Here is a 23,679-nt window from a genome sequence, read left to right as displayed (position 1 = left end):
GATTTTGATAATTTATGACCACATAACAGAATGTCGTCAAGCTCTTTGGGTCATCTGTGGATTTTAATTAGTTCTTCTTCTGACTCCTGACAGACATTAACTTGGGCGATCACATACTTTCTAAATAAAGAAATTAGTTAGGCATAATGCTGTAGGTTAATTATATTTATTGTCTTGCATTTCGGATGTCTATTACCATGTAACAAACCATCTCAAAGCATAGTGGCTTAAACAGCAAGGCACTATCCTCTCTCATGGCTCCGTGGGGTTCTTGTCTTGTGTGTGTGGGCAGCCATCTAAAGGTCCCACTGCTCTGCGCGTCCAAGGTGGCTTCTCCACTCCCAGGTCTGGTGCCTTGGTGTTCCCCTTTGGGGCTCCTCTCTCAGTAGAGTAGCCTGGACTGTTTCATATGGTGGCTTAGGGTGCCAAGAAGCAGGAAATGGGGCTCGCCAGTCCTCTTAAACGCTAGATTCAAAGTGCCTACAGCACATGATGGATACGTGTTCTGCTGGCCAGACAAGATTCCAAAGTGTAAAGAAACAGACTTCACGTCTCAAAGGGGGTATTGGTGTGTGTGCACAGGGAAGAAGGAATTGAAGTCACCCGTACTTACTTCTCATTTCCCCAGCTTCACCTTGTTTTCCTCCTCAAACCAGATCTTTTTTCTTAGTTCTCAATTTTCATTTACTAATAATTTAATTTATTATCTTCTCTCAGGCAAACTCCTTTACGTTTCCTATATCTAATCAGGTCTGTATCCCTTTGTGTATGTTTTCTATCAAGTTCTAGCACTCATGCTTCCTCAATTCCACCCTGTTTTCTTTTAAGCCACCATCACCTCGTGCACTGTTGCGGAGGGTTTCTTGTGTTGATTGGTGTACAGTGAGGAAAATCACAGGACCACGTTCATTTCTGACACCAACTGTAAGTTTTTGAGTTCCCAAGATCACCCTCAGGTTTAATAACTTGCTAGAAAGACTCTCAGAACTCCAAAAGCTGTTATACTCACAGTTCCAGTTTATTAGAGCAAAAGAACGCAGGTTCAAATTGAGCAAGGGAAGATTGGGGAACTCAGATCAGGGTCTAGAAGAGGTGCAAGCTTCCAGCTGTTCCTTCCTGGTGGAGTGGTGTGCACATTGCCACTCTCCCAGCAATGGTGCGTGACCACATACATGGGGAGCGCTGACAGGGAAGCACACTCAAGCCTTGGTGTGCATAATTTATTTTAATACTTTGTACTTTATCGAATATATTAAATATATTACATATATCCCCATTAGCTTTGATTGCAGTGATGAGTCCTTTTTATTTTTATTTTTATTTTTTTACTTTTAATTTAGGTTCAAGGGTACATGTGCAAGTTCGCTATATTGGTATATTGTATCATGGGGGTTTGGTTTACAGATGATTTCACCATCCAGGTAGCAAGCATAGCACTCAAAAGGTAATTTTTTCCGGCCTTGCTCGTCTCCCTCCCTGGACCCTCAAGTAGACCTCAGTGTCTGTTCCCTTTTTTGTGCCCACCTGTACTCAGTGTTTAGCTCCCACTCTTAAGTGAGAACATATGGAGTTATGTGACTGAGGCTAGTCACACAGGCATGGTTGGTCACAGAGGTATCGTCGATTGCTCTTAATACCATGTAGCCACAGGCACCCTACCATAAATCACATTGTTTGCATAGACTCTGAGATGTGGCCTAAAGCCCCAAGGTGAACAAAGTCACTCTTTTCAGACAGGAGATCCCAAGGGCTTAGAGCTTCCTGGGTGCTAAGAGTGAAGACCATAGCTCTCTTTGGGCAAGATTAATTCCTTAGTGCTGAGCTCTTTCATCTCCCTCCCTCTCCATTCCAGTTAATATGCTCTTGCCAGGTAAATTGCTCTAATAAATAGTCTTAGTCATGGTCAGTTTCCTGCTCAACAACCTATGATATCTTCTTAATGCATCTTTGTCCCTATATTCCATTTTTTTTTCAGGTGGCTTTTATTATAAATTATTTTTTGGCCCCACAAACTAGCAAAATGTCAAAGTCGTCCCAGGTTTCTTAATCACTCTATGTTTTCCTACCTGGCCTTTCCCCTTGCTGTCTTCTCAGCCTGCTGTGTCCTTGCCCATTGAACTCCAACCCATCCTGTGGTCTCATCTGTATGATAGTGCCCTCACTGTCAGCAAGGCTTAATTGCTTAAAATAGATTTATTTGATTCCTTTTTGGATCCCTTTCTTTGTACATCTCTGTGGCACTTGCTGTGGTTGGCCTTGCACTACAGTTATTTCTGTACCTGTTTTATTCTCTTTCTAAGACAGGAAGTGCCTCCAGAGTACAGGTTGTACCTTATTCCTCTTGATAGTCCCTGTAGGAGCCAAGATCATGCCTGAATCTGGAAGGGATGGAATATGGGGAGAATCTAATTCCTACCTTCCTAGGGAAGACCCAATACATGTTTACTGTCACAAGTACAGACTCCTTAAAATGGTAGCTTCTCTGTTGTATTTAAATCCAGATGAACAGTTTCTGTAATAAGCCCTCTTCAGTTCTATAGTGGGCTGTGGTGGTTAGGGGAAATTCTTTTGAAGAGTTTTAAGTAACTGAATTTACTTAAGCATGTAAACACTAGCATTGCATTTTTTGGTCAACATGCAGCATTTGGCACTACATACAGATCAGGGATTTTGTGGAACCTAACCTGAAGGATCTGACTGGGTTCTGTTGGTCTTATGTGAAAAATAACCTGCTAGGATTTGCTTAACTTCAGATTTGTGTTATCTCCTCTTTCTCATTTTAAAAGCCTGTTTTCTCCCCTGTCAGAATTCTAGTATGCATTTCACTAAGATAGCTCTTTTAATATGTCATTCATATAATGATTCAGCATGTATTTAATGAGCATGATTTATCAGATACTATGTCAGGTGCCAGAGATATAGCCAAACAGCAATAGCTCCTGTCCTCAGTTTCTCTCTTAGAAATAACTTTAAAAGCCTCAGGTGGCCAGGCGCGGTGGTGCATGCCTGTAATCCCAGCACTTTGAGAGGCCAAGGTGGGCAGATCACAAGGTCAGGAGTTCGACACCAGCCTGACCAACATGGTGAAATCCCATGTCTACTAAAAATACAAAAATTAGCCAGACATGGTGAGGCATGCCTGTAATCCCAGCTACTCAGGAGGCTGAAGCAAGAGAATCACTTGAACCCAAGAGGCAGAGGTTGCAGTAAGCTGAGATCACGCCACTGCACTCCAGCCTGGGTGACAGAGTGAGACTCCATCTAAAAAATTAAAAAAGCCTCAGGCATACTTTTTGTAGGTTTAGTTAACCTATAAACTTACTAGCTTACTAGTGTCTGTAAGCTCTCCAATTTCACAGACACTTACTAGTGATAAGATCTCCAACAGCTAGTATTTATTAAGCATTTACCCATTCTACATCTATCACCTTATTTTATCCTAACAACCTGTTAGGTAGCAGCATAATCATTATTCCATCATAAATGAGGAAATTGAGGTGATATTTCAAGAACTGCCTATTTTAGAACTTGGACTCTTCACCTCTGTGTGATTACTATGAGATTGAGTAAGCGTGAGCACCATTTTGCTTGAATTGACTTTGATCTTGCGTTGTTATTCCAGGCCAGCCTTCAAAAGTCTTCCATCCTACTGTATTAAAATTTATGATTTGAGTTGCCACTATATTATCAGCTAAGCAATTGGATCAAACCTGTTCCTGGGTCCATAGTGGTAGTATTTGTCTTTGTTCTTTACAGAGCCTCATTATATTGCTTGAATGTCATCTTGAAAAAATAATAGATGATGTTAGAAATATTTTTTGACTAGATAAAAATTGCTAATAATAAATGTGCTACTTGGAATTTGCCAGTACTTCATTCTAACTGTATTCATTGGTCTGAGTTCAACAAGTGAATGATCACTTTTTTCAGCAAATTGGTTGACATTATGCTCCTCAAACCTGCCATGAATTACACGACCCCAGGAGAGTCTGGAATGTTAGTTTGATAGTGACAAATTGTTTCACTGCTCTCTAATGAAAAATATTATAAATGATAATTATTTAAGTTTATTTATTCAAGTATGTTTGAAATTATATATTTGGAGATCTGTACTTTCTGAGCTCTGTAGTAGACTTATTTCTTTATGGAAATAAAAATAAAATGTCAAATTCAGAACCAAAAAAATCTAGAATTTTAGTTATGTAAATGAGTGAGATAAATAGTACTGTTTTAGCACCCCTCTCTGTCAAAGGTCCTTTATAGAATGCTTCATTCCAGTAGGCACTTCTCTTCAACATCTTGGCAGGTTCGTTTGTGAGTATAAGTGAACACATTGCATTGCATTGCCTTGTGTTGTTTGCAGTGGAGAAATATTTGCCCAAATTGCTTTTCTCTAATTTAGCCAGTGTTATTTCAGTAGAGAAGATTGCAGGCAGGTCGCAGAACAGCTAGGAGTAGGGCTCTGAAGACAGACTTGGGTTTGAATGCTGTCTTTGCCATGTACATAAGCTGTGTAACTTTGGACAATTTAGTTAATCTAAGGGTCAGATTCTTCATCTGTAAAATGAGAACAATACTAATTCCTACCTCATCTTGTTTGAATGATCAAATATGGCTTATGATGGGTGTACATTAAATGCCTTGCAGCTTCAAAAGGCTGTTTTACTTGTTATTAGAGAAGGTATTCACTTGCTTTATTTTTATTCATTAAAAAAAAATGCCACCTTGAAAGAATAAGTGGTCTTGGTAATTAACATTATTGCGAAATACAAAAAAGCCACTTCAGGGAAGAACAAAAAGCAATAACACAACTAATGGTTTCTTAAGTGGGTTGTCAAGGTGTCACGCTCTGATTCTAGTGGTCAATATAATAACATTTCAATTCATGCCTAACCCTTGGTATCAAATGAGTCTCTGGAAACTACAAGTTACTAAAACTCTCTGAACTCTAGAGTCTCTCAACCTGGGTTCAGATATAGGCTCTGTTACTTATTACGGTGTAACTTTGGGTAGTTACTTATTTTCTTTGTGCCTCAATTTCCTTTTATGTAAAATAGGATAATAAAAGTACCTATCTCATAGGGTTGTTAGGTGAGGATTAAATAAGATAATACTCGTAAACTCTTTAGAAGAGTACCTGGCAGATACAAGAATTAACTGCAGTTATTTAGATGGATGGTACTAATAGAACTAGATTTTTACACAAATTTAATAAACACATTTGATGGAGATGCATTTTGAATCTTGATGAATAATTTGAATAATTTATAGAATAATTGAATCTTGAATCATGGATAGAATAATTCTTTATTATTATACACATTGACTAGCTGGAAATGTGAAATAAGAAATATGTCTGATATGGAAAAGTCACCAATGCAAGATCTTCTTGGAAACAGGGTCATTATTGAAAAGAAATCATTTATAAGACAGTATATAGTTACTGTAAATGATGTTCAATCTTTTAAATTTAGCATTTGTAGGAATATTATAATTTCCATTCCTGCTTTTATAAAGGCAGGCATGGTTTGGCCCTTATATCCTGGCTTGTCACCAGAAGAGATTATTCAGTCAAGGAAGAAACAAGAACTGTGTAAGACAATCTCAAAGTAATTACTGTAGACTTCAGAATAGTCTTACTGGGGAGCAATTTCGGAGAAATGAACCATGATTGCTTCTGTAGCTCTGGTAGAAATAGTAAATGTTTGGTAACTAATGGTTCTGGAGGCTGTGGACATCAGTTTCAAGAAACAGGAAGAACTTGGGACTTGACAACAGAAGTTCTGGATTCAGGTTCTGTTGCTTCCATTACTGACTATGTAGCTCCAGGCAATTCACTCATTTCTTTGCTTATCAGTTTCATCTTGTATCAAATAAAAATAATAACGTCTATCCTGATGCTCTTCAGGATTGTTTTGTGAGTCAAAGAAGATACAATGTGAGAGCCCTAGGCACATGATTGTGCTTTCCATTTTTACTAATGTCAAAACAAGAGTCAAGAATGAAGCATTTTTGTTTGTGGAACCTAAATATATGCCCTGGCCTATGAGAAGAGAAAAGTAAAAGAGATTTAGTCTCTTTAAATTTCCACTAAATTTAATTATAATTAGTTTAATTCTGTTTAATTATTCAAATTTTACTTAAGCACATCACTTTACCTCACAGCATATGCTTTTGACCTGTTTGGCCGAATGAGATTGGGGAAGAGGAACTTAGATTGGGGCAGGGTTAAGGGAGGGAGAGGGTCTTGGTTTACAGCTGGTTACCAGAAAAGGTGGGTGTGGGTGTGCTTTGTCAAGACTTGGTCATCAGATGAGGTCTTAGCAAGATAGATTCAAGACTCTTTGGGAGTGGGCCTGGGCATGGGGAAGGAAAAAAGGGTAGGATCTATATGTTTTGGGGTACAGAGAGGTTTGGGAGGGGCAGGATCTGGGGTTTCTGTTAGGGAGATGGGAGAAAGCCTGGAGGGGGTGAAGGAGCTCTTCCAGAAGAAGGAAGAACTAACCCAGAGAAAGAGAATGGCCTGGGAAATTCTCTTCTAGAAACCACTGTAGGGTCAACTTCGATTATGAAGCTTTTTAATACTGGACAGTTTTTTCTTATTTCTAGTTTTAATCAATAGTTGCTAAAGTTAAGTTGTCCTAGAGTAGCACAGAAAGACATGTATTTAGGGTCAGGTGAATGGGAGCAAACTTGCCTTTCCGTAATATGGTGAGCTATAGAGGAGACAAATTTGGATCAGAGTTTGGCTGGTGGTCAGGAAAAGAAAAGTGTATGGGCCAAATCTTATTTATACTTGGCATTTGCTCTGACAGACACCTTCAACCCTAACGGTTAGATAAGGAAGAAGGAGGAGGCCAGGAGATGCCACAGACACATTTCACTCTGGCTTTCTTATTCTACCTTGCTGTTGACCACCATCTCCTTCTTACCTGCTAACTCAGTCCTTTTCCTCCAAGAATTTCTGTTTTGCTTCAAAGTCCTGTGCTTTTCCGCTTCAGTGTTTGTACTTCCAGTGGCCCGAGCTTTTTTATTCTCTCTGCTTAGAGGATGATTAAGGAGAAGTCCCAGCTGTGTCTCTGGCATGTCCTACTAATTTGCTTTCCCATAGAAATATTGATGAACATTAAAATATTTCTGCTCATAATGGATGACCTACATTTCTTTAGGTGAGCTAATAAACTAGCCATCTTTTATTGCTTTACTTTTACAAGACGAGGTTTTATAAGGTCTAAACAACTTTCTTTGGTTATATGTAAATTTTGGACAAAGCTTATTTGGTGATATATAAATTTTGGAGAAATCCAAATTTCGGGTTGGAGACTGACTACATTATAGGAAAATAGAGACATTGGAACCAGAAAACTTTGATGTACATTCAGGCCCCACCATGTACTGGCTGCATGACTTTGGGCAACTCATATTACTGCTTTAAAAATCAGTTTCCTCTGTGGGAAGGATATAAAAAAAATTTAATATTATAAAATAAGGAACTGAAGGATGCTTCCATAAAGACTATCTGTTTGAAGCCTAGAATCAACATCAAACTTATTGGTGAGCAGCTAGAATCTTTGCTATTTTAATCAGTTAAAAGTCTAAGGTGTCTGTGCTTACCATTACTTTTGAACATTGTTTCGGAAATTCTGGCCTATGTAATAAGACATGCAGAAAAATATTAATGTGAGAGAATTGCAGGAAAGAAGGGTCTGAAGAATAACTGCAATGAAAAGTGAGTTGGGCCTGTGTAAAGAATAAACAGGTAGAAACAGCCAAGAACATGTTTTGGAAAAGAAATTCAAAATATTTTTCTGACCAAATGTTGTGTGCTCTATAAAGTTTATACTGTGAGCACAAGAATTGACAGATGGATCAGAAGAAGAGAAATGAACAGCCCTGAAACCAGTGTCTAGTTGGCTTAATTGAGGACTTATGATGTGCTAGGCACTGAAGTAAGAAATTTCTGTACGTTATCTGGTTTAACACTTACGACAAGACTGCAAGATGGGCATTGACAAGATAGACTTGACCAGGTGTCAACACTGACATAAGAACTTTTGAGTTGTGCCTCAAAGCAAAATTGGCACTGATGAACTAGGAAGAAGTGGATTATTTCACTAGTGGTGCTAGGGAATGTCTGGGAGAGGTGGTGATAAAAAATTGTAGTAAATACTCCTCTCATGCCATACCTGTGATAAAGTATACATGGGTTAAAAAAAAAAAAGCCAAGAGTAGAAGGTAGTGATAGGGACTGGGAGGACAAGCAAAAGAAAACATAAGTAGCTATTTAACTGATACTGGATTGAGGAGGAACTTTCTAAGCATAGAAGCCAGAGAAGACATCCCAAAATAAGTGATTGATCTATTTAATCACATAAAATTTAAACTTCTGTGCATCAAAACCATTATAAACCAAACCTAAATGCAAATAACAGACTGGGAAAGCAAATGAAAATATTTATATAATTATGATACACAAATGATTAATATCCTTATTGTCTAAAGAGCTCTTACAAATCAATAGAAAACCACAAATCTCCTAAGTAAGAATAGTCAAAGGTGCAAAGGGGGAGAACTGCAATCAATTTTAAAAATTGCTTAGTTGTAATAACAAGAAAAAATAACTCGAATAAAAAGTACATACCATTTCACTATGAAATAAAAAATATTTTATGAAAATGCTATGATATATTTATGACTGTTTAGAGAAATGGACACTTTCCTATATTGCAAATTGTTCTCTTGATGAGCAAGCTGTAGATTTTGCCCTTTTGGTGGGCACATGATAGGCAAGTGCCATGAAAAAGTTTGTTCCTTTCCTTCAACAATACCATTTTGGTGAATTTCACTTAAGGAAATTAGCAGATAAAAAGTCAAGATTTTTATGCAAGGAGATTATTACAATGTTAGGTATGCTAGACAAACAAAAATGTATATCATAAATATGAGGAAGTATTTGAAAAAATTTTGCCATGTAATTAGGAAGATTAGGATGCAACTATTAAGACCATATTTTCAGACTATAATATGGAAAAATGATATAATTTTAAGGGGAAAAGGCTAGATATTCTGTATATATGGAATAATTTTGATCTTGTTTAAAACATTGTATATGTGAGACCGTGTGTATTGAAAGAGAATGAACAAAACATTAACTTTTCTACTAATGGTAGGATTATGATTGATTTTTGTTTTCTGTGCTTGGCACATTTTCTGTAGTCGATGTGCATTGCTTTATGATTATACAAAGCTATTACATTTACTGTTTTAGAAGTTGTGAAGATTAAATAAGAAAATCTAGCTGAGATACCAGGAATAAAGTTAAGATTTTAGAAATGTTAATTTCCTTCTATTTTTTTCTGTATTGGAAGCTCAAATAGAAATCTGGAATTGCAGATTTAATTCTGTATGATTTGATAGTGGGTTTTTGAAAGCTGACAAAATGAAATCATTTTTGTGGTGTCAACTTGAATCACCTTTGATAGAGTCGAATGAACTGTACACAAGCGTAAAGTTAACTACAAAGTAGAATGTTTCTTTCTTTACATTCTACATATTTAAACTTCAATATCAGTTGGAATAATTTGCGTTTTGTACATACTACTATATTCTGATCAGAAATGAGCTAAAGGTATTTCTTCCCTGATAGAATCAAGTTAACATTTTGTAAAAACAGAAAGTCAGCCTTAATCTTCATCTTGGAGTTCCTGTACTCAGAGTAGATCCTTAGTTTTCTATTTTGAGGTTGTAATAATATTATAGGAACCATGTCATCTCTTGCTTAATCAAGCTTTTGACTTTTACATGCCTTGCTATTCTGACCCTTGATAAACAATATTTACAGTAATGAAGTTTGGGAGAAAATGGATTTCTCATAATAGCTGTGCTAGAAAGTTGAATGGGAAAATGTTTTCCGATGCCAGCATTTTCATGCGGAGGAGATTTTTTAAAAATTATCTTTGTTATTACTGTTACAGTTGCATCTCATTGGTATATTCATTTCAAGTTCAAGATCATACTTTTTATGTATCTGGCACAATTTTATTTTAAAAAATTCTCTTTAGACTATTGATACTATTGATGTGGTGTTCCTGCTTTTCTTTCTTTTGGAGTTATCTAAGCATTTCCTGCAGATGTCTTTTTTTTTTTTTTTTTAACTAGAATCCATCGTATTTCCTATTTTACTTTGTGTTCTCCCCTTTTAAGGCACTTACTATGTTTATAAGTCAATTAATAATGTGCCTGTGTAAATCACTGTCATGGCAAATCATGGTATTCTTTTATGTTTGCTAAATATTTGTTTCTTTACTTTTTTAGGGCGACTTTGGATCAGATTATTCACGAAGTTCTATAAAGGTAATGAAAATTACAACTAAACTCAACAAATATTTTGTGTGGACAAGTTTCTTGTAATTATAAACATAGACTCAAATGAATTATTTACAGGAGATGGTACTTTTAAACCAGTTTATTATTGTTGTTGTTGTTGTCCTTGTTATTTAACTAGAGGACAGTTTGAAGGCTTTTATACTCTTGCCTAGTGGGGCCACCTGAACATGTGCTCATGGTAGGATAATTCCTTGATGTTATTAGTTATGTTTCACATCTGCTTCTCAGCTGTGCAGTTTGAGGCTTGATTTAATGGCATGTACCGAGTAACCAAGACCCCCTAGAGACTGGTACAGCATCCATTTCTCCACTGCTAATGCCATGAAAATTAAATGTTTGATTTAGCTAAACTGGAAAGTATGTGGGAGTCCAATTATGATCAGGTGTTTGCTTCTAGATCTGGAATTAGAACAAGGAGAGTCACTTCAGTTGTTTTAATAGTGAAAGACCTTTAGCTATGGTAACCTGATACGTCTGTCTAACCTTGAAAGGTATTCTGCTCAGTGGGTTATGCAGGCTACCTTTATCCTATACAGTAATGTGTAAATGCTTCAACCCTCTCCCTCTTGGCCTCTATCTTCCTGGAGTCATCACCGTTCATTGCGCCATATGTCCATGTCAGCCACTACTCTTTTCAACCAACAGGGTCAGGTAAAGGTTAGGACAGACTGCATTTGAATGTCAGTTCTACTTGCTTCATTTTCTTCATATAGAAATAATAGTATCTGCCTCATAAGTTTGTTGTGAGAATTTATTGAAACAAAACATTTAACTTGGTGCCATTTATTAACTACAAGCTTAATAAATATTAATATAATTCACATTATTATTATTTTTTTCCTAAGATGAATTCTACATTCATATGTATATATTTTACTAGACTGAATTATGTGAAATTGCCATTTTGGTAATTAAAAAATAGTCTAACACCAATCATTTTATATGATTAAACTCATTATTAATTAACTTATAATTCTATTTTCTCTCTGTATCTTTTAGTTACTTTGCTTCTGTAACATATTCACTACATAATTCTGTGATAGACTTGAATTACCTTCCTTTTTGTTGAGATGGAGTCTTGCTCTGTTGCCCAGGCTGGAGTGCAGTGGTGCTATCTCAGCTAACTTCAACCTCTGTGTCCTGAGCTCAAATGATTCTCCTGCCTCAACCTCCTGAGTAGCTGGGATTACAGGCACACATCACCACACCTGGCTAATTTTTGTATTTTTGGTAGAGATGGGGTTTTGCCATGTTGACCAGGCTGGTCTCAAACTCTTGACCTCAGGTGATCTGCCTGCCTTGGCCTCCTAAAGTGCTGGGATTACAGGCATGAGCCATGGTGCCCAGGCTAAATTATCTTCCTAAAACGATTTTTTGTTTGTTTGTTTTGTCTAGTAAAAGGACTGAATAATGCCAATTTTTTATTAATGAATGACTTCTAAGAATGATAATTTAGTCTAGTAAGACTTTGACATTGGTCAGGAGGCTCATGATGTTACCAGCTGGGCTCCAGCTCAGGAGGATATTGTAATGTTGCTGGTCAATATTAACTGTGTCACCAGTAATATGCTAAAATCAGATTTATCTGGGTCAGGCACACAATTTCATCTTAGCTGTATGATATGTTCTACCTATCAAAGTATTTTTCCATTTTTAGTGTATTTACTTTCTCAATAATTTTAAGGAGCAAAAGTATAACTATTTTAATCCTTTAAAGATTAAAAATGAAATCACACATTAACCAACTTGATCAGGAGTATAGATCTAGTTAGTGGATATTCAAAGAATTAAATTTAGGTCTTCATAATTTCAAAGCTAAGACAGGCTTTTTAGGTCTTATCCCAAACTCATTTGATGTAATTGGATAAGTAATTCTCCCAATTTCTTCCATTCCTACTATATTTCCAAGATTCTGTGTTTGCTCTAAAGCATTCTCTATGCTTTAGAAATTTATATCTAGTATACTTAATATAATTTTTAGAATGAATGGAAAATTAATACCCTGATGAAGAACAAAAATATAGGTTGTCACATCTCAAGATTGCATTATTTTAGTTTATCTTAAACTTTCTATGAGAATGAAATAACTATTCATATATGGATTGAGGACTTTCCTGTTCTCTTTTACTCACATATTTGTGTACAGTCCAACCTCATTTATAGTCCTTAGCCATTTAAACAGCTTCTGAAATGAATGTGTGGTTATGCTACCTTCTGCAGCAATTTTTAAAAGTGGTTTAAATGCTGTCTTTACTGAAATTCTAACTCTGTACATGTGATGCCAGAAGACACAACAGCTATTGGGAATGCCAGGCTGAAATGACTTCTTTAGAGGCTCCAACACCACCGGGAATTCAGTTACGTGAGTGATTAAAACTGAGTGAGGCAAAAAGAGATGAGAGTTGATACCTTTTATCCCCAACTTAAAAGTATCTCCTACTGTACATTTTTGGTATCTTGGGAGCATTTCTTCTAGACTTGAACCTATCTAGGTATACAGTTATCTGCCTTGGTGCTTTGGAACCCTGAAGCAGCTCAATTTGCCTTCTTTCTTCCTTGTCATAGTTTCAAAGAATGTACATTTCAGAAGTGAGAGCTCTGAGCTTGATGGAGGTAACTTGCTGCTTGGCACCCACACAGCTCCCGTAGCTCTTGTCGCTTAATGGTCCAACCCTCTTTGCCAGCAAAATGATGTCTGGGGCCTCAGCGGAAAATGTGGAATCCTTTTTCAGAATCTCTGTTATTGCATCTCCTCACTCAGCTAAAATATTAAAATTCTTCTGGGATTAGGGAATGAGACAGGAGTTCATAGTGTACAAATTGAAGAGGTAGTTTGGATGAAATCTGAATTTAATAAGATAAGAGTGTCAATAAAAATTAAAGAAAAACCATTTTTTTTTTTTTTGGTACCTGATTCTTTCTCCATATCTTTGCCCCACCCCTCCACTGCTTTGATTATGTGTTTCTATAGAATACGACTCCAGTGGCAACATTTAGGAAACTGAGGTCACTTTTTAGATTTTGTATGCCAAACACTTGCCTAAGCAAGCCTTTGATTTAGATTCCCGTAAATGTGACTTGACATCTACAGATAGGTGTGCTGTCAGGACGCTCGATTTACTTAATAGAAAGGATGAAGGAAAGTGTGAGCCTATCTGATCGAATTCTTTTGTCTTTAAACTGTGGAATATGAGTCATCAGGAACAGTGCTGCAGCACATCAGGCAAAGGCTGAATCCCAATAACACAATTCTAGAAACTGTCAGAATTGACTCACACCCAGTGTAAGGGTATAGGTTACAATGAGGCTGACTAAAAATGCGTGGGTGATTTTGGTTGCTTGCAAAAGGTTGTTTTCATTCTACATTCAGAAGAAATCAGAGCTACCACTGTTCCAGCACAAGGCTGCCCTGAAGGTCTTGATGTGGGGAGCTTGCCTTCTGTTAGGTTCAGAAGTGTGAGTGCTCTGGCTGCATTCTCTGTCGTTTTATTTATCCTCACGACTGAGCTAGCAGGCCAGGTGTGTCCTTCCTCTGCTGATTCAAGCGGGCTCTTCTGGAAGGTGTGTGCTCTGTAGAACGAAAAGACTCCCATTTTCGTTTTGGAATATCGGTCCCTAAACACCTTTCTATAATGTCTGAGGAAGATATATTTGTATTGATTTCTACTCTAAGGAGACTAATGTTGCTATAGACCCTTTAACAAATGTGTTAGGAATGCAAATATGCGCCTATGGAAGAATAAAATGTTAATACTACTTAGAATAGTTATAAAAGTATACAATTTATTCATACAGAAATTATCTTACGAATGACCACTGTAGGTAACTGACATCTAGCTATCACATGCAAGTAACTGACACCAGCTTTGAGCCCACTAGCTTAGAATTCTGGTTTGGCAGACCAAAAGATGCATAACCACAAGCTGTTTATCTCATGCTCTCACAAAATAATACTGTCTAGCATGCTTTAGCTCCTGAGAAAATCTAATTTTTCAGTTGCCCCTCTGTTTTCCAGAACCACTCTTTAAGTTGTTGAAGATTTCAGAAACCAAGTCTGTTATCACAGTATTTTCTTGCAGACATCTGATTCTTCCTGAAGGTGGAAGAATCATTAATTTTGTTTATTTTTTTTTCCTACAAGTTTAATATGCTTTGCTCAAGTCTATGGTGAGGATATTATTTGTCCTAGAAAATGACTTAAAAATGTGACAATGATCTCTACAAGTTTGGATTGGTTAATAGACTCAAGATCTTGGCAGTTAGTGATGCTTCATTTAGAAAAATACTGTATTTAGAGACCAGCCATGAAGATTATATTCGGGAAGAAATCTTTCTACAAAAGGGGCCCTCCTTACCTTTCTTTGATTACTAATGGATAGAATATTTTTTCTTGCTTATTAAATATTTAACAACTTCTTTTGTGAATTGTCTGTACATGTATTAGTATTTTTCTTGTTAATTTATATGAGCTTTTTATATATTAACACTATTATTCCTTTATCATTTTGGTGGCCAAATATTTTTTCTAGATTGCCTTTGCCTTCTAATTCTCTTTGTAGTCTGATTAACACTTAAAGTTTAATTTTAAAATCTAGTAAACAATTGTTGTGCTGGAACTATTAACTGTATAATTGTTTTCAAATATGTAAATCTTTAGAAAATATATTTGGACACAATTAAGGATCATAGTTTTGTTAGGGTGATAAATGTGGCTGAAAGATAAGCTAAGCTAAAGTCAGGCTTTGAATTCTAAGGCAAGAGATCCTCCGGTATAAATATGTTTCAGTCTAGTATAGATGTTGTTGGATGCAGTTATGGGTTATGATATGGTAAGGTATCCATGAATGCTAATCTCTTCAAAGCAGTGCAGTGGTTTTCAAGCAACCTGCATTCTGTCATATCTCATTGTCATATTATCTCATTTTCTGTCATATTATCTCATTATTTTGCAACTCTCATAGAAGTCCCCTTTTGAATATACCATAGTTGGTAAGGAAAGAAACTGGAAGAAAAGAAGTCCCCTTTGTGGTAGACTTTTTTATGGATTTATTCATGTCATGTCTACATCTATTATTACATCTAAACATGCCCTATAATTCTAAGATGAATTCTTGCTCTACAATCCTCATCTCCATGGTGGAAGTTGTGGTCCTCACTTGGGTAATGCAGTAGCTCTTGATCACAAGCTCCCTCCACCTGGAGGGCAGTATAGCCTAGCAGCTCAGAGTTCGAGCTCTGCAGGTTGGAGTCTGGCTGGCTACTCATTAGGAATCATGAGCAAGTTACTTGATCATCTTATTCCTCAATTTTCTCATCTCTAAAGGGAATTAATAACAGGTATCTATCTCATTGGGTTGTTATGAGAATTAATTGAGAATGTATCATTTTCAAAAAGTTCTTGGCATTTATGTTTGATAAATTTTAGCTATCAAACATTCCTTCATTCCTTCCTCTTTCCTTTTCTTCAATTGATGGCATTCTAAGCCCATTTTCCAGGTAGCAGAGGTTTTGTTTTGTTTTTTATTTATTTTTATTTTTTGGATTCTTTCTGAGATGGACTCTCACCATGTTGCCCAGGCTGGAGTACAGTGTACGATGTTGGCTCACTGCAACCTCCGCCTCCCAGGTTTGAAGGATTCTCCTGCCACAGCCTCCCGAGTAGCTGGGATTCTAGGCATGTGCCACCCCACCCAGCTAATTTTTTTTTTATTTTGTAGACATGGTGTTTTGCCATGTTAGTCAGGCTCGTCTTGAACTCCTGACCTCAGGTGATCCACCCACCTCAGCCTCCCAAAGTGCCAGGATTACAGGTGTGAGCCACCGCACCTAGCCCAGGTAGCAGGTTTTAAGAAAATGGTGCTAAAACATAGAAAATCATGAGGGCCTAAAAAAGAAATGTTAAAGCAGTAGACGAGAACTTGGTGATGGGGCCAGGAAAAGATGCTTTATAGTTCAGTTTCAAAATGGTCAAGGTTTCTTCCTGGGCCTGTCTCCCTGACTCACATGTCACATACTCCACATTCAAGACATTCTAAAAGTGGGATCCGAAATAGAGGAACAGGATTTGAGGATGTTAATCTCACTTTGGTCTTTAATAATACATCTTTATCTGTCTAGCTAATATGTGTACTATCACTGGATATTCCAAGCCTGTATACACACACACACACACACACACACACACACACACACACACACGCATGCACACATGTACATATACATATACATATACATATATATATACATATACATATATACACATATATGTGTGTGTATATATAGATAGATAGATAGATATTTGTATACACAAACTCACATTGTGGATGTGTATTTGTTTAAAATATATAATGATGTAAATTAGAGATCTAGAAAGTCTCACATCCCTGTTAAGTCTCTGGTGGGAGTTACTCCGCTAATTCATCCCAGGGGAAGGAGTTTTGATGAGACAAATACTGTATTCTCTAAGCTACAATGACATGCTTCTCTCTTTACAATAAAGTATAATGCATATCACCCACTACTTATTCTGTATCTCCCAACTCAAGAGGTTATTGCAATAAAAAATGCTTCTGTCACAGGCCATAAAAAGGTAGAACATATATATATTCTTTCTTAGGTTAACAAAGGAGAAAAAGACTTCCTGATGTAGCTGATTGTGGTTTGTATTTTGGGCTTATGGCCAGTCTGCTGATACTTAATTACTTCGAATGGTGCAGTAAAAAACAAAAGTAAAGGAATGAACATTTATTGAGTGGCCATTATGTGCTATATGATGGTAACTCATTTGATTCTCCACTGATTCTGTAAAACTGGCTTGATTACTCTCAATTTATGGATGGGGGAGCAGAGGTTCAATGTAGTTGGTATGTAGCAAAGCTCTGTTTGAACCCAGATTTCAGTGAGTCCCCAAATCATGCCCTTCCCAGGGCCATGCTGCCTGCTGATACATCTGGATTAAAAAAATAAAAAAAAAAATGGATCAAGGATTTCCAGGTATGACATTTGAAGTGCTGGCCCTGGCTGGCTACTCCTAGGGATATCAGCTGGAGGTGGCTGTGGCTGATAACAGTGCGAGGTAGGGTAGGTTTCTCCATCAGCCATAAGCTTCTCCTCTCTGACCATTCTCTGGTTTTTGCTTACAGCCTCACTCTTGGCTACTCACTCGCATGCTCTGACTTCTACCCTACTTCCTATGTCCTACCACAGTTTTTTTTTATTTGCTAGATTTGCATTCTTACTAGCAAAGCCATATTGGTGACAGTTATTTGCTTCACTTATTTATTTCAACTTTAATCCAGTGTTTTGAATATCTAGCTATAATTTGAGGCATGCATAACCTTCTGAGAAAAGAGTCAGCAATTAAGATGTCAGCCTTGTCAGGATTCCGGAGCACTATGCTGATAGGTACTTGGAAATGATATAGATAGAACATATGCTGAAACCTTCTGGTATGTAAATATGTTGCTCTTTAACGGAAAGTTTCCAAAATTCAATAGGCAGCCTTTTGCAATGATTTAGGTATTCTGGACTGGATTCAGCCTCCCTCAGTGATTTTTTTTATATTAGAAAGCGAAGCAGTGTGTGGTGTTAAGGTAAAGTGGGTAAGCCTGAGAGTCAGACCGATTCAGACTCAAATGTTAGTCCCACCCCTTACTGTCTGTGTGTCCCTGGGCTAGACACTTTACCTCTTTGAGCTCTGGTTATCCATCTGCAAAATAGATGTGATACCTACTTTATGGGATGGTTTAGAACACCCAGTATGGTGCATAGCACAGACTGTCACTGAGCAAATACGAATTCTCTTCATCTTGACCTGGAAGATAATGCTTTTTAAAGTTCTTATCTTCAATGAATGCTTATATATGGACAGGAAGGCTGGTTAAAGAAGCCTTTTCTCACATAAAGACTGTCTTTCTTTATAGTCCTATGTCTGTTCCAATTCAAAGGAAGGTTTAAGCTTTCTCATTTCCTTGATACCTCTGCATGAGATAAGGCTTGAACTCAATATACAACAGCTTGTTGGGTGTGTTTCATACATCTGTTATGTGCAAGTGTTCTTCCTGCCGGATCTGAGGAGCAGTGAGAGTCACATTTTGCTAGTAGACTTAGCTATTGATGACTTCAACACAGCATTTATCATGACATAGGGGATGCTTTTGAAATTGTGCAGGAAGCTGAAATGAGTAATGCGGCAAGTCAAGGCTTACAGCCATGGAAGGAACCGATTCTTGGCTGGGTAGGGAATGTATTTCTTCTCAGACTCCTCTCTTCTGTGAATTCCATGCTCCGTGATAAAGACTGTCCTTTCCTACCAGCATACCTTATTAAAGTAAACGCAACAGTTTTTGCCAATGATGTCAAATGTGCCCAAACAAAGGCTTAGAGTTGATAAGTACAAGCATAGCAAGGTATTATCTTAATTAGCTCTTAGACATACTCACCAGTGTCTGAAACTTGTTAACTGTTGTTTCACTATTAATTCAACAGCTATATAGGTCACGTATTTTAAATGAAAACATAATATTTTAATAACCAAATGAGAGAAGACTCTTCTCTCTACAGAAACATATGTTTTAGAAAGCATCCTATGTACTTAAAAAAAAAATCTCATGAGACCAATTGATTTGATTAATAAAAAGCTTTTAAATTATTTTCAGTATTTTACTCTTAACTGTGTTCTAAAAGAAAACGTTCCCCAATCCAATTTATAATTGTGTTTAGTATTGTTCTAATTCAGCCATCAAAAATACTAAGAAATGCATAATTTTTAAAAATCAGAAAGTATAGGGAAGTGGGGAGAGACTACTTCATTTTTATGTTCCTTTTCTAATTGTCAATATTGCTACTCACCAACTGCTAACAATAAATTTTATGTTGGCTTAACATCTAATGATAAAGCTGCATTTTAGTTTTTTCCAAGCACTTCTTTATAGATGGAAATAAATTAAAATTTGCCACTTTCCACTAACAATTTGAAGCTCTAGAAATTGTCAGTACCAGTATGGCACTCCTATATGACTTCAGGAAGCAGAAACTTGCATAAAGTCAGAAAGAGTATCAGAAGTTCATAAGTGCTTTCCATTACTTTACTTAAAATTATTTGATTTTTAAAAAGTATCATTATGAAATGAGCAGAGAAGCTCTGATTAATACAATTTTATAGGTAAACAAACTGAATAGCACAAAATAACGCAATTGACCCGCCTATACACAGAGCACAGGCCTTTGTCCATTGATTTTTTCCATCATCCCATTACCCGACTGAACTCATTGAAGAGACCACATGCCCCTGTTCACATAGTTTCCTTGTAAGAAGCAAGCAAGCTTTGTTCCTTGGTGGCCTGGACTTTCGACATGAATGGCTAGAATCTGTAACTAAGTATAGAGAAACTAAGACTAGTTCATAAATGCTTGTGAATTCTTCTGTATATGTCTCTGCTTTCCTTTCTATGTATTTATTTACGTTTTTATTTTATTTTTGTAGACATGGAGTTTTACCTTGTTGCCTAGGCTGGTCTCAAACTCCCTGCCTCAAGGGATCCTCCTGCCTCAGCCTCCCAAAGTACTGGAATTGACAGGTGTGAGCCACTGCACCTTGCCTGCTCTCCCTTCTTTAAGAGCATTTGAGTCTATAGACACATCACATCTTGTGATGAGTGTCATTTGTGTATTTCCTGTAGAACCTCAATTGAGGGAGACTGAAAGCTGATCTGTGGCTATCAGTTATGCTGATGCCACTTCAGTTTATGATCATGTTTACCAGGCTCAAGCTTTTAAAATGAGGATCTATGGAAATGAACTGCTCATTTTAGGGACTTGTCCGTGGCTGTGATCAGCCATTTACAAGGATGGTGGAATATACTAAAAGATCAAGCTGTAATAATGTGTTTACTGGAAAATTGAAGTCAGCAAAACTTAAACCTCATTCTGCTGTTCAATAATCATCTAGGGAACAGCATAGAAAGTGGATGACAGTGTCGGTGTTTATGGAGTGAAGGTCCACTTTCTACCTTCTAGCTCTTGAACCTGTGATTTAGTTGTGTGGAACTTACTGGTTTCAATAATAAAGTGCACTATGTGTTACTGTTAGAGCCTTTCTTTCCTATGTGGGAGTTGTCTTCTTTGAGCAGAGGTGGTGAGCACTTATTGAAAATGTTATAGATGGGCTTAAAGCATTGGAGAAATTTCTTCCAGATCTTTGGTTTTATAAACCCCCAAAGCATTATTCTGTTTTCCTTTTTTACTTTTGCAAATTTAGGTAACCTTGAAAAATATACTGAGTAGCTAGCTTCTATTTCCACAGCACTGGCATGGAAATTTCTTACAGGCTGGAACTGCTGCTACTGCTGCTTAGATTGGTTGCTATGCAACCAGGAGAGGAGTTCACAAGCTTTGTCACAAGGCAGCAATCAAATGAGAGCAATATATTTTTTATATGTATATGTGTGTGTGTGTGTGTGTGTGTGTGTGTGTGTGTGTGTGTGTGTCTCAGCTTTTGTGTTTGGTATTGTTTGTTTACATCTTTTGTGAAGTTTTTATTTGTAGAAATGCCTTTTCCAAAGAGACTTTGTTCATTGAAGGCATTTTGGTTTGATCTTACCACATTAAAAGGTGAGTTCCACCTCAAAAGCTGTAGGTGTTGAATTAGACCTTGAAGCAAATAAGAGTTCTTATGAAAACATGATGATGTCACAAGGCTGCTTTAGCTACTCTCTTATTAAGAAAACATACATGTACCTTTGCATTCTTCCACTGCTTATTTTTATTTATTGTGCGCTCTTTGACATAAATCAGTGACTCGGAACCTACCATGCCTTCATCCTCTTGATCTTGAAAGTCACCTCTGAATACAAACTCATTTGAAACTTTATGGTCAGGATTTGTTCTGGCTGAATTCTTTGGAGCCATCTTTTATTTAAATCCTTCTTAACCTTTACAGATTTTGTCTTTCCAATACTAATGAACCAGTTTTTAAACAAATGCTGGGATAAATGCTTATAACCTATGTTTATATTTCAATTATCTATTTCCAATTATACTTGGATGTGTACTGAGTGAGGCTGAGGGGTGTACCTCAGAATTGTTCACTGTGTTCTTACAGGTGGACAAGTGAAGATGGGGACACTAAAATGAGACAGCTCCTGTCCACTGTCCCAAAGGTAGAAAAGATGAATTGCAGAAACTACATATCAACTAGCTTGATACCGGTATCTGGCAAATCGCAGTCTGGGTTCTTGAACTAATAGCTTTTAATTCCATAGCCACTGGAGATGGGTTTGGTAACACACTTGATGAAGTATTTCGTGTGATAATCAACATTTCATTATGGTAATCTCTAATTTTAATGCTTTAGAAATAGCAGTTAGCATTTTTTTCCACAAATTCTTTCTATTTAAATTATTTGAAGAAATGCAACAGAACACTGAAACTGATGTAAATGTTTTTGAAATCCAGGGATATAATATTTCCATATAAATGTTATAATTTGCTTTTCCCCCTCCTAAATTGGCCTACTATAGGAAAAATCCTTTTTGCTTTTTTGCCTTTTAAAGTCAATATTTAGCACTTTATTGCATGATGCCACACTTGCATTTTCGGAAAGTGTAACTCAAGACATTCAGGATGAGCCGTCTTTACCATTTGTGCCCTCCTAGAGCAAATGCAGTTCTAGTTAGGGCCCCTGTTACTGCTGGGGGTCTGCATATGATGTCAGTGCCCTAATGGCTGTTAGAAAAAGGCCCAATACCTCGTCTTAGTTTGCAAACTCCTTTTGAGTTCTTCATAGAGAAGTGGAGAGTGAACCATTTTAAATCAAACCATAAAACGGGAATTGGGAATAAGGATTTCTTTCACTTCTTCAACCCACAAACATTTGCTGAGTAGGGCCCTTCCTTGGTTTCAAGACAAGTGGAGCAGATGCATTCTGCATCATGTACTAAACTCTCATTCTGACCCCCTTTTTTTAGATCCCTTTTGCAGACTGATGAAGCCCTATAACCCCTTCTCAGGAGGAAAAATTTAAATGTGTAAAATGAAATATAAGAAAAGTAAATTATATTGAAATCATTATGGAAAGATTTAAAAATTGTGATAAAGTAATAGATACATATTAGTGTTGCATTAAGTAATGAGATCTAGGAGGTGGTCTAACATCAGCTATATTTTTGGTCTCATGATGTTTTAGGTCATATCAGGAGATATCTGCCTAAACACAATCTGTGAATACTACTGTGACTTGTATAATGCCTGTATTTATAATGGAAGGAAATGCTAGATTTCAGTGAGATGCCTGTGAAAATAAAGATGTACTTTTCCCATCCGAGCTCTATCTGCAGACCCATTTGGAGGTGTCCATATATCCCAATTTAAGAACCCCTAATTACATGGTCCCCATTGACACAAAACAAAATTTAATATTAAAATAAGGTTCTGATATAGCCTTTTCAGATGGTATGGACTCTAGGGTTGATATCCTTGAGGGATATTCCAGTTGCTGTATGTCATTCAAACTATATTAAGCATCCATATTAGCAGAGACAGGTCAGTTTCATATGTGTATTTTCCATGTGGCCTAATTATTGATAGAATGGTAAATTTTTATAGAAGATGCCAAACAACTGGGCCCACTGCCAACTTTCCATAATATTCTGGAGGGAGGATAAGAAATAAAGTCATAAAGGCTGGGTGCGGTGGCTCAAGCCTGTAATCCCAGCACTTTGGGAGGCCGAGGTGGGTAGATCACGAGATCAAGAGATCGAGACCATCCTGGTCAACATGGTGAAACCCCGTCTCTACTAAAAATACAACAACAAAAAAAAAATTAGCTGGGCATGGTGGCACGTGCCTGTAATCCCAGCTACTTGGGAGGCTGAGGCAGGAGAATTGCTTGAACCCAGGAGGCGGAGGTTGCAGTGAGCTGAGATCGCGCCATTGCACTCCAGCCTGGGTAACAAGAGCGAAACTCCGTCTCAAAAAAAAAAAAAAAAAAAAAAAAAGAAAGAAAGAAAGAAAGAAAGTCATAGTTTAAGTGGTGAAATTTCATCTGAACAGGCTGTAGGTGATCAAGAGGAAATACCCAACACATTAGTAAATAATACCAGTAGTCACCTTGAAAATCTTCTGTATAAATAATAATACTGATTTTTATGGATTTTTGTGAGAAATAAATGAGTTAATCCATATATATCACTTAGAGTCATACCTGACATGTGGTAAGACCAGTATTGATACAACTCTTAGTATTCCAGTATAAGCTATTGCTACTACATTTTGCAAAAGTGATTCAGCTATCTT

The 23,679-nt window shown here is 37.0% G+C and overlaps 1 protein-coding gene across 3 annotated transcripts in view; it reads left to right on the top strand.

The window, feature by feature from the left end:
* The window catches only part of ANK3 (ankyrin 3), a 698,348-nt gene that overhangs the window by 87,915 nt on the left and 586,754 nt on the right, over window positions 1-23,679 (top strand). For all 3 annotated transcript variants that reach the window (XM_074382261.1, XM_074382265.1, XM_074382263.1), the window contains exon 3: window positions 10,315-10,353. In XM_074382261.1, coding sequence (XP_074238362.1) covers window positions 10,315-10,353 — 39 coding nt within the window. The remainder of the gene's footprint in view (window positions 1-10,314; window positions 10,354-23,679) is intronic.

The sequence above is a fragment of the Saimiri boliviensis genome, chromosome 12 (genome assembly GCF_048565385.1).
Source record: "Saimiri boliviensis isolate mSaiBol1 chromosome 12, mSaiBol1.pri, whole genome shotgun sequence".
In the NCBI taxonomy this organism is placed as follows: domain Eukaryota; kingdom Metazoa; phylum Chordata; class Mammalia; order Primates; family Cebidae; genus Saimiri; species Saimiri boliviensis.
Note: the sequence above shows the minus strand (reverse complement) of the source record. Positions and strands in the feature narration are given on the sequence as shown.